The 11,713-nt window shown below is 53.4% G+C and overlaps 2 protein-coding genes across 2 annotated transcripts in view; one reads left to right on the forward strand and one right to left on the reverse strand.

Annotated features, from left to right (window-relative positions):
- Window positions 1-3,842: 3,842 nt before the first annotated feature.
- Window positions 3,843-8,508, reverse strand: ZNF576 (zinc finger protein 576). The gene is made up of 2 exons (XM_023743599.1): window positions 7,662-8,508; window positions 3,843-5,742 (listed from the first exon to the last, which is right to left on the reverse strand). Exons 1-2 carry the CDS (start codon window positions 7,744-7,746, stop codon window positions 5,315-5,317), a joined length of 513 nt encoding a protein of 170 aa, XP_023599367.1. The 5' UTR covers window positions 7,747-8,508; the 3' UTR covers window positions 3,843-5,314.
- A 183-nt stretch (window positions 8,509-8,691) lies between these two features.
- IRGQ (immunity related GTPase Q) overlaps window positions 8,692-11,713 on the forward strand; it is a 4,439-nt gene continuing 1,417 nt past the window's right edge. The window contains 3 exon segments of the mRNA XM_023743590.1: window positions 8,692-8,880; window positions 9,192-9,714; window positions 10,853-11,713. The exon segment at window positions 10,853-11,713 is cut by the window's right edge and continues 199 nt beyond it. Of these exon segments, the coding sequence (XP_023599358.1) occupies window positions 9,194-9,714; window positions 10,853-11,713 (1,382 nt within the window). The 5' untranslated portion in view covers window positions 8,692-8,880; window positions 9,192-9,193.

Below are 11,713 nucleotides of genomic sequence, written 5' to 3' on the forward strand. Positions count from 1 at the left end.
TCTGCTCCCTGGTGGTCAGTGTGCATCATAGCGACTGGTTGTTCCACTGTTAGGGTCAATTTGCATATTACCCTTTTATTATATAGGATGTACTGTTAGAAAGTGCTGTGGAGGGAAAGGGGATACGAGGGTTGTGTGTGTGTGAAGCAGTTCCAAGTGGGGTGGTCCAGGAAGGCTCCATGGAGAAGGTGACAGAGCAGAGACCTAGAGGAGGGGAAGGAGTGAGTTTGTGGCTCTCTGCAGGAACAGCAGGTGCAAAGGCCCTGAGGTGAGAGCCTGCTTGGGATGTTTGTGGTAGAGCGCACAGGACCAAGAGGCTGTTAGTGAGGAAGGCAGACCACTATACTGACTTTGGCTTTCTCTCTGAGTCTGAGTCATCATCATAATCTTTAGAAGCACAGGGTCTGCTATCATGATCATTTTACAGCTGCTACACCTGGGGCACAGGGACATTGAGTTATCCACCAGTAAGTAGCAGATCCCAGGCTTGATTCCAGACAACTGGATGCAGGGCACATATTCTTGGCCATGAAGCCACCAGAAATGGAAGTCTGGCTCTCCCCAGCCACCTTCTGACTTGCAGGAGTGTGTTTAGCCTCCACAAAATTATTGAGGTTTTTCAATCACGTTGGTTACCAACATTTAAAAATGGGCAGCCCGGCTCATGTGGCTCAGTGGACCCATGATCCAGGAGGTGACTGTTGGATTTGCCAGGATTGCAGGCTTAATCCCCAGTAGGGGGCATGCAGGAGTCAGCCGATCAGTGACTCTTATAATTGATGTTTCTGTCTCTCTCCCTCTCTCTTCCTCTCTGAAATCAATAAAAAAAATTTTTTATTTTTTAAAAATATATTTTATTGATTTTTTACAGAGAGGAAGGGAGAGAGATAGAGAGTTAGAAACATCGATGAGAGAGAAACATCGATCAGCTGCCTCCTGCACATCTCCCACTGGGGATGTGCCCGCAACCCAGGTACATGCCCTTGACCGGAATCGAACCTGGGACCTTTCAGTCCGCAGGCCGACGCTCTATCCACTGAGCCAAACCGGTTTCGGCAAATTTTTTTTTTTAATGTCTGATTTGCTCTGGCCACTGTGGCTCAGTTGGTAGGAGTGTCGTCCTGCCAAGGTCGAGGATTTGATTCCCGGTCAGGGCGCATATGGGAGGCAACCAATCGATGTTTCTCTCCCTCTCACTTCCCCTCTCTAAAAATCAAAATAAAATGTCCTCCAGGCAGGTTTCATATAGAAATGGAGGTTTCTGGCTTCTCTTGAAAAACTGTGAGATCTAGATTGCTGAACCCACAATCCCATGGGGCAGTAATCTGATGGAGCTGAGTAAGGTCACCTCCTATTAACGTGGGCATTCCCTGCCATGTGCCCAGTGCCCATCACCTGATATCTGGACCCCTCATACATGCTTGCTTCATTGATTTATGTTACCTGCTTGGCCCCAAAGAACATCTGCATTTGATGCCTGTTACAGGATGTTAGACCAAAGCATCTTTCACCTTTTTTTTAAGTTTAGTTTTTAGAGAGAGGAGGGGAGGGAGAGACAGAGACATCAATGTGAGAAACAATGGTTGGTTACCTCTCCCATGTGCCCCAACTGGGGATCTAACCTGTAACCTGGGTATGTGCCCTGACTGAATCAAACCTGCTACCTTTGGTGTACAGAACAATGCTCCAACCAACTGAACCACACTGGCCAGGGCGACCAAAACATCTTTCAGAACTCATACTTTTCATACTACAAGCTCCAAATCTCAGAACCTGACATTTATCCACTGAAACTTTCATATCTACTATAGCTTAACATTATTGAATCTCAGAATCATCAAAGCTGAAATGCACAGCTCATTAAAACAACATGGATGGATTTTTATTTCCTGGGACAGGCATGTGTAAGCCCTCCTCTGCCCTAAGACAGGGCTTGCTTTCTAAGCATAGATGTAGAGAATTACCCATTTGTCAGCAAAAATTCCTAAGAATCAGGAGAGCCTGGGAATCAAGAGACCCAGTCTGCTGCCAGTGGGCTCATTCTGTTCCTAGGGGCCCAGCCAGAGTGTGAAACCAAGCTAGGAATTCCAAAGAGGATTTAATACAGGGAATTGGTCACACAGGTGTTACAAGGCTGGAAGTGAAAACGTGAAAAAGTGAGATAACCCAGAAATGTGTTTGCAAGAAGCTCCCACCTCTGGGACTGGGATACAGAAGAGAAGTGAGATTACCAGAACCCAATAGGTGCTTGAAGGGCAGGCCACATGCGCTGGTGCAGGGACCACTGACAGGTGCCATGTGCTGGTGCTTAAACCTCAAGAGGGGCACAGCGCCTTGTGTGCGTATAGACAGGTACTGGAGCCTGACTGCTGCTGGAAGGGTTCCAGCAAGAGTCCAAAGCAAGTCCTTTCCCCTTCTTCCTACCTTCCTTCTGCCCATATCTTTCATGGCAGAACTTAAGGAAACCAGCTCTCTAAGGCAGGCTGCAGGCCAAGAGACACTAGGCAAACACATTGTCAAGTATTTTTTAATTCTCTTTGGTAAGCACTGTCCTAAGTGTAGGGATGAAGCAGTTGCCCTCAAGAGCTTGGATTCCAATACAAGGACACAGATAATGAAATAAACAAGTGTGATAATTTCAGGTGTTGAAAAGCGGTGGGAAGAAATTAAATCAAGGTAAGGGTTGGAAGTGCTACTTTAGCCAGTCAGGTCAAGGAAGCCCTCTCTGAGGAGATGGCACATGTTGAAACCAGAATAACGAGGAGGTAGCTTTGCAAAGTTGGGTAAGAGCACTTCAGGCAGAGGGAACAGCAAGTGCAAAGGCCCTGAGGCAGAAGCCAAGCTGGCTTGTGTGGCTGGAGAGAGGTGAAGAGGACAGAGCGAGGGAGCTGAGATTGCTTAGTGGGCTGGGACTGTTATTGTTGGGTTCTGTGGGCCTGGGGAAGGTCTTTGGAAGTCATTTATGGGATGCCTTTGGAGGGTTTTAAATGAGAAGTGGCATAAGCTGATTAACATGCACAGGAGTGGTCTGTAATAGAGACTGGAAGGGGGGAGTCATAGCAAGGGGATCCGTTAGGAGAGTAGGGCTGGGGGAAAGTAATCAGATTCTTCAGGAATTTAGAAGTAGAGTGCAGGGTTTACTAATACAATGGCAGTTATGGTGGAGGTAGGGGACTGCAGGGGACCCACTTTAAGTTTGCAACTCCCATTTGTCCTCCAGGTGGCTGTATCTCATGGAGAGAAGTTTGGGGTTTGGGCTGAAGATAGATTTGGGAGTCACCAGTGACACTATAGAAAGTCTTAGGAACCTATGACATCTGGAGAGTATAGAGAGAACAGAAGCCAAGGGTATACTTGGGCAGGCAGCTGTCTCAGGAGAGCATGTGGGATTAAATCCTTAGGTTTGTCAGGGGGGTGTGTAGGGCTGCTGGAGAGGGGTGGGGGGTATGAAACACCTGGATCAGAAACTTCTGGGCTCTTACCATATGCCAGAGGAAATGTTTGGCCTTGTTAAAGTTGGTATTTTAGAAAACATTGATGGCCAAATGACTACAAACCAGTTTCTCCATAAGTCACTCCAAAAAAGAGATACAGGCTAGCTAGCCCTGCCCCAAATCCTACACACACAAACATCCCTGTTACAGGTAGTATTTCCCAGGGCGGAAACCCTGCATCCAGCCACAGAGTAGGTTGTATGTCTATTAGAGAAGGGGTTGGTAGACTTTTACTGTAATGGACTGTATGGTAACTATTTTAGGCTTTATAATCTCTGTAGCAGCTCCTCGAATCTGCTGTCCTGTATGAAAACAACCATACACAATAGGTAAATGAACAAGCATGACTGTGTTCCAATAAAACTTTATTTGCAAAATCAGGAGGTAAGCTGGATTTGGCCATAGTTTGCAGACACCTGCCTTAGGCTATACATTTTGCTGCATGTGACAAGAGACCCAAGCTAATGGCAGCTTAAACAAGATAGAGGCTTATTTCTCTCTTATATAACAGTAGGGAAGTGGGTGTTCTCGGGCTGATACGATGGCACTGCTGCATGAAGTTGCTCTGCCATCCCACCTGTTGCTCTCATGGTCCAAAATGACTGGATACTATGTCCACATTCCAGGCAGAAGGTGGAAGAAAGGCATGTCCCTTTCTGAAGCTTGAGGACTCTACTCAGGAATTTAGCCAGAACTTAGTCACACGGCCACTGCTAGCTGCAAGAGAACCTGGGAAATGTGGTCTTTGTAGCCATCATGTGCCTAGTTAAAATTGGGAGACAGCTATCAGTCACTACCACATCCATCCCACCTGTGGGATTTAAAAACATCCCTCAATTTAAATGAGTCTATGATTATTGTATACAGGGCATCAACCATTGTGTCTAGGGGCAGGGCAGGTAATGCAAGGAGTTAAATTGGCCACTCAGCTGAGGATGGGCTTTTCAAGAGCTGAAAATAGGATGTTAATAGGAAATCTCCCAATGTTGGCCAAATACAACAGGAAACAGAAGGTATCTCTGTTTGATTCCAAACCAGTTTCCTCATAGGGCTCAGCCCTGAGATCCCCCTCCTCATGCCCTTCTTATGTACTCTGGGGATTTCTGCTGAAAAACCAGAGTTCCTTGTTTAGCTATTTTAATGTAGAGCTTTTCTGTTTTTAGATACTGTTAGTTTATTTGTGTCATTTCATCTACACATATACGAAATATCCCATGACCAGAATGGTGCATAAAATTATTTAAATTATCTGGGGTGGGAGGACAAAGCCACCCAATGCCATGGCCCCTCAAGTGGGAAAGGCTGGGAGAGGGTGGGGAGAAGACAGATTTGAACTGCACCCCCACATTACTCAGTACAGCTCCTAACTTTGCTGCCCATCCCCAAAGGCTGGAGCTGCTCCATGTCTGGGACCCATCTGGTGGCTTCACAGGCCAGCAACGCTCACCTTCCCAGCCCCCAGTCAGGCACAAAGCCAGGGCAATTTGCTCCTATGGCCCATGGCATCCATCTGGGAAGAATTAAAGGTGATTACACAATCCACAGCTGCTTGTGATTTCAAACTAAAGTGGGAATGAGGGAGATAAAAATAATTTTCCCTCTTACATACATTTTTTAACAAAAGATCTCACGATTGTCTGATTTCACCGAAGGCCTTTCTGTCCTCCAAAGACTGAAGCTCTAAAGAGCATATTCTGGGTTCTATTTATCAGGAGCCCTTTGCCTTTCCAGCAAACTCCTCCAAGGGCCCATCCCATTATTAAAGGTAGGTCCCACCAGCCACAGAGCCCCCTTTGCCCTGGGGAGGGCTGAAGCTGCACTCAGAGGTCCCCACGGGCACACCGGATGTAGTGTTGATGCAGCCCAGCTTCCTGGGCAAAGTCCTGCCCACATTCAGTGCAGGCAAAGGGGCCAGGAGGGAAGCGAGCTTCATGCACCTGGCGGTGCCACCTCAGAGGAGCGGCCTGCCCAAAGGTCTTGCCACAATCAGGGAAGGGGAAGGTGGTCTGGGCAATGGTGGGTGCAACCGTCAGGAAGGGCCTGGTAGCAGGACTGTGGCTGCGCTGGTGGGCGATCAGGGCCTTGGAGGAGAGGAAGGAGCGGGCGCAGGTGAAGCAGATGAAGAGCGCCCCCTGCAGCTTCTGGGCCACGAAGTCGGCTGGGTGCTCCCGCTTCATGTGGCGCTGCTGGAACTTGGAATTGGCGAAGGTGATGAGGCAGCGGGCGCACTGCAGGGCCCCCAGATGGCCTGAGGGACGTGGGGAGAGGGCGGGGGAGGCCAGCAAGAGTCTCCAGGACTTCTCCCACGCCCCAGCATCATGCCAACAATGAACATTCAGTGCTTACTATGTGCCAGGCTGTGTGCCAGCGCTGGACAGCAGTCCAGGCAAATTATTATTGGACCTGTTTTGTGGATAAGCAGACTGAGGCTCAGAAAAGTTAGGGAACTTGCCCACAGTCATGAGGTTAGGAAATGAAATGGAGTTAGGACTGGAACCCAGGGAGTCTGTCCTTCCAATACAGCTGTGTGATCAGAGCACAGCCTCTGGAGACGGGCTGGTTCTACCATTTCCCAGGCAGGTACAATAGTTTCCTCATCTGGAAAATGGGGTCATACCCCCACCAGTATTTACCTGATAGGGCTGTTGCAAGCAATACATGAATGAATTTACACAAAGTGCTTAGAACTCTCTACACAGTGGTTTGTAATTATTACTGTTAGGAGAAAAGCAGCCCCACAGCCAGGACCTGGCCTGGCACTATGATAGGCTTTGGCATTGTCCTGTTGAACATAAACTATTTTACAGAAAATCATCAGACAAGGCCACACTGACCGAATCAAGCCAACAATGGGAGGCCGGCTACAGAGTCTGTGAAGCTGCCCCAGGAACCGGAGCTGTCATATCCCCTCCTTTTCCACTTCCCGTTGCAACCAATAAAGGCATTTGTCCCGTTTTAGGTGGGGAAAAAAGACAAGATCGTACTATAATTGCATCTGAACACAGACAAAACATTAAATATTGTCCAAGCCACAAAAATGACCAAATACCTCGTCCGGGGTAATATGAGTGGTGACTGCTGGTTTACCAGTCACAGCTTGTGCCCTGCTCGTTCCTCTGCCTTCTAGGTAAGATTTCTTAAGATAGCCAACCAGAGTTGCCCTGATTCCTGGCACCATCCAATCCAGAGCAAAACCCTCTTCCTTAAACCCTCCCCAAAATCACCCACCACAGACTCCAATCCTATAAGCAGTTGGTGCCCCCGCAGTGTGTGTGCTTCCTCGGCGCAGTGCGCAATAAACCAACTTGTGGACTACAGGTGTGTTCCTGGGGGTCTTTGGCTGGAGGGCATTGACTCTGGCTGTCACCGTTACAAATACTTACCCTCTCTTTGCCTCAGTTCCCTCAACTGAAAGTGATAATAACGAATTTCATAGGCTCTGTGAGGACTGGATAGGATAACGGGTGCTAATGGCCTAACACAGTGGTAGGCAAACTGCGGCTCTTTGATCCCTTGAGTGTGGCTCTTTCACAAAATACCACGTGCGGGCGCGCACATACAGTGCGATCGAAACTTCATGGCCCATGCACAGAAGTCGGTTTTCGGCCTGGGCGAGTCTGTTTTGAAGAAGTACTGTTGATATTTGGCTCTGTTGACTAATGACTTTGCCGACCACTGGCCTAACACATAGTAGGCATTCAGCGGGAGCTGTTGCTATTATGTCAAACTGGCTACCTTCATTACCCTCCAGTTTTCATCTTTTCTGCCGCTAACCTACATAACACCCCTTTGTGGTGAGCAGAGGTGAGTAATGGCAGACCTTTTTCACAGATGGGGAGACCACGTCCCAAGGCACTGCAAGTCTGCCCAGAGTTGGAACTGGAGCCTGGGGTTCCTCTCCGTCTCTGTTGTATCCCAGCCACATCTCCCATCCCAAGCCTCTCTGGATGCCACTGTGTCCCTCTGAACTGCATCCCATTCATACTTGTGTGGACAGAGCAGGGTGGATACATCTGAGCGTAATAAGGGCAAGGATGGGGAGTGGCAGTTCCTGGTCGGGCTAGCTCCCCAACAGGCAAGTCCCTACAGCGCCTTGGCCATTGAAATGCCATAGAAATCCTCTTAGCATCAGTTCCTGCACCCCACCCTCTGGCCAGCCGTACTCACAGATGTCGCCTCCTGCACTGCGAGGACTCCTCTCTTTTGCTGAATCCAGCTGCTCCATGGTCTCTTCGGGAAGCGGGTCCTCCATGGACCCCTCTGGTCAAGAGAGGAGCACGCATGACAGAACAGGAAATCAAAAGACGCGGCTCATCTGTCACCAGCCGGAGAGCCCACTAATCCTATGACCTTGCCAGCCTTTGACCCCGTGAGATACCATCTCCTTGAACTCTAACCTGATGGAGCTCTCACTAGAGAAACGTCAACAACCCCCGCCCCCCCCCAAAGATTCGACTCCTGGGTTTGTGACTCCCCTTAGAGCCATCCCACCTGTGTGAGACCCAAGACCGACAGCAACTAGCTCCCTAAACTCAGAGCGTGGAACCCTTGATCTGACACCATCCTTGTCCCCGTCTCTCCACATTCCTGAGGCAGGTGGTGGTACCCACGCTTTAGCCCGCTTCTTCCCGGTAGACAGCCTTCTCCGACATCCTTACACTCTTGTTCCACCCCGAGCCCCCGCCTCCGCGCGCTTCAGCTGGGGGTCCCGCAGCCTCCAGCATCGCCCTCGGCGCTCCCCTCCCCACGTGGGCAGCCCCCGCCTCTGCTTTGCTCCAAGCAGCAGAAAGGCTGCCTTTCGTTGCGCCTGTCAGTGGCGCGTCACAGCGCCGCCCCCCGCAGGGAAGCCGGGTGGGGCCCGCTGAGTCTCTGGGTCCCCGTGGTTTCCACGTTCTTTCGCCTGATGAGCCTGTCGAGGCCGAGATCCTGGATTGCCATCCGGCAGTGATGCAGCCGTGCCACTCGGTCCTGAAAATAGCAGCCAGGGTCCTTCCCTGCACCGGGGTGCGGCCTGATGACGCTGCGAGCCACCCGAGCCGCACGGACCTGAGCCACTGCGCAGGTGTGGCCGGCGCTCCTGGCGCGCAGGCGCCCTGGCTCCTCATTGTTCCAGGTTCTGCGGCCGCGCGGAGGGGGGGGGCGGGGGGGGGGAGGAGCAAGCTCCCGGGGCCGTTCTGCGCAGGCGCCGCGGAGGGCTGTGTCCCTGAGATCTCACTTCCAAGGCACCGCCTCCTACAAGGAGTGACGTCAGGTCAGAGCTCCCCGAACACGTCCGGAGGTCCCCAAACCCCGGCGCTCCAGCCGCTTCAGTCCCGGGCCGTCCGACTTCTCAGCGGCGGACCGGCCACCGGCGACAGCGCGACCATACCCTCCAGCTGTTTGCTTGGTTGGTGATTGGGAAGGGAGGGGTGAGGGATTAACAATAAACGTGTCCCTGCGGGAGGAGGAGGGCTGGAGGCCGGATTTCTGAGTTTTTGAAATAGAAAGGGAAACGCATCCATCAAGAGGACCGGAGAGGACTCCGGGTCCCTGGGGGGTAGGGTCTCGGCCCTGGATTTCTCGGTCCCTGGGCGTGATCCCCGAGAATGGAAGAAGGGACAGGGTGGAGGACTGAAGTCTAGGGCCAGAGTGGGATTACAGCCAAGAACACGGCCAAGTGCCCCCTGACTCCGGGCTTCCCCGTCGCTTGCTTTCCAGCTATGCCTCTACCGCGAGGTGACGTCACCGCCCTGTTCCTGGGGCCCCCGGGCGCGGGGAAGTCGGCGCTGGTTGCCGCGCTGTGCAACAAGGACGTGGAGGTGGTGGAGATCCCCGATGGGCGGCCAGACCCCGCACTCCCCAGCCTGCGAGCTGCGGGCCCAGGCCTCTTCCTGGGTGAGCTGAGTTGCCCACCCGCTGCGCCCGGGCCCTGGGCAGCGGAGGCGAACGTGTTGGTACTGGTGCTGCCCAGCCCGGAGGGGAACGACGAGCCCTTGGCCCCAGCGCTGGGGGAGGCAGCGCGGGCCGCACTGGCCCGAGGAACCCCGCTGCTGGCTGTGCGGAACCTCCGACCCGGGGATCCACAGAATGAAGCCCAGGCCCGCGATCAGACAGCGGCCCTCCTGGACAGCGCTGGGTTGGGAGCTGTGCCTGTCTATGTGCTGCAGGCGGACTGCGACGGCTGCGAGGAGCTGGAGCGCCTGCGGGCGGCGCTGCGGAGCCAGGCGGAGGCACTGCAGAGGTGAGCCCGGCGTTTCGGGGTGGGTTGGGGAGGCCTGGTCTTATGCAGACCTCACCCCAGAGGTGCTTTTTAAGTCTTCCAGACCCCACCCTCAGCGATGCTCCAATCCAGCAAGCGGCTCTGCTTGACCCTCTTTTGTTAGATAGGCCCCGCCCTAGCCGGGGGCCAGCAAGAGCTCAGGACCTGTCATCCAGGTTCTGCCTGCTGAGTGCTCTGAGGTCACAAGCCCCTCTCCCTAATAGGAATTCTAGAAGAGGCCGGGACCTATCCCCCAAATACTGCCCCCATGCAAAAGTGTGAAGAAGGGCTCACTCTTCCACACAAGCTAGTGATCCTCACAAAGATTTTACCTGAAGGCTTGCAGTCTCAAATCTTCCTCATCCTCCCCATCTGCATGGTTCTCAAGTGACCCCAGTTGCCCTAAAGCCACACCCTCAGGGAGCTTCATTATTTCTGGGTACCCTCCCCCATTGCCATTCTTTAATCTCCTCTCATTTTTGTGCCCACTTGCTGGCTGCCCTCCTGAATTTTCTCCGCCAGCTGCCTCTGGCTTAGGGAGGGGCAGCCTCTCCTCCAGTCCCACTGCTCCTCTATTTTCCTTAGCCGTGTCCCCCTGGTAAGAACTAGTCGATGAGATTTCTCCCTGGTCTTTCCTCCTGTCCTTACATCCAGTGTCAGGAAAGAGCCCTCTTGGTGACCTTGCCCATATCGAATAGTGAATAGAGCTATACTTTCACTTAGTCCACAATACAGTGCTGATTCTGTCTTTGCCCCAAGCCCTGCCTGCCCAGTGTTTTGCCCCACCCAGCACAGCCTTTTCTTACCCTTGCAAGTCCCTAGGAAAAGCCTCACCCCAAAGACTCTATGCTGGGGAAGACTTAGCTGGATCTGGTTTTCGGAAACCTAAGCTCATTCAAGCCACCCCATCCCTGCTTTAAATCTCTCCCTTTTCATCTTAGCCCTGGTTTCTATTTGCTGGGACATCAACTGGCCCCCTCCCTCGCCTGCTCCTTCGTCACTCAAGGTTATTCAGAAAGTTCCACATTTGTCATCATAGCCCAGTCCTGTCCCCTAGCCCAGCTCTCTGGGGCTTTAGTCCCTCTTCTGCCTTTGATCCTATCCCTTCCTGTCCCCACAGGCTCCTGCCACCGGCTCAGGATGGCTTCGAGGTGCTGGGAGCAGCTGAGCTAGAGGCTGTACGGGAGGCCTTCGAAAAGGGTGGCCTGGAGGCGGCGCTCTCCTGGGTTCGTGCTGGCCTGGAGCGACTGGGTAGCGCCCGCCTAGACCTGGCCATAGCCGGCACTGCTGACACGGGCTTTGTGCTGGACATGCTGCTTGGGCTGGACACCGGGGACCCAGGTGCTGTGCCTGCTTCGGCGCCCACTGGGCCCACACCCTACCCGGCCCCCGAGCGCCCCAATGTGGTGCTCTGGACCATCCCTCTGGGCTCCGCCACTACTGCTGCCGCCCCCCACCCAACCCACTACGACGCCCTCATCCTGGTCACCCCTGGAGCCCCCACTGAGGAGGACTGGGCCCAGGTCCGGCCCTTGGTGCTACCGGATGCCCCGTTGGTCTGTGTGCGAATAGACGGTGAGGGCGAGGATCCGGAGTCTCCGGAAGAAGAGGAAAAGGCAGAGAAGCCCAGCAGGGAGAGCTTAGAGGACGCAGAAGGAGGGGGGTTGGAGGAGGCACGCAGCGAGGGAAGGGACAAACGTGGCGCTGGGTCGCAGAAAGCAGGCAGTGAGAGTTCGCAGCAGGCTGGCGGCAACGCGAAGCCATCGGGCAGTGGGGACTCTGAGCGCGCGGCTGCCTGGAGCCCTGAGGACGAGACGTGGGAGGTGCTGGAGGAGGCGCTGCCGCCGGTGTTCCCCTTGCGGAGGGGCGGACTCCCCGGGCTCTGCGAGTGGCTGCAGCGCGCGCTTCCCCCAGCCCAGGCGGGCGCGCTGCTGCTGGACGGGGCCACCCACGTCCCCGCGTGCAGCCCGAACCAAGGCTG

The sequence above is a fragment of the Myotis lucifugus genome, unplaced genomic scaffold (assembly GCF_000147115.1).
Source record: "Myotis lucifugus unplaced genomic scaffold, Myoluc2.0 scaffold_402, whole genome shotgun sequence".
Lineage (NCBI taxonomy): Eukaryota > Metazoa > Chordata > Mammalia > Chiroptera > Vespertilionidae > Myotis > Myotis lucifugus.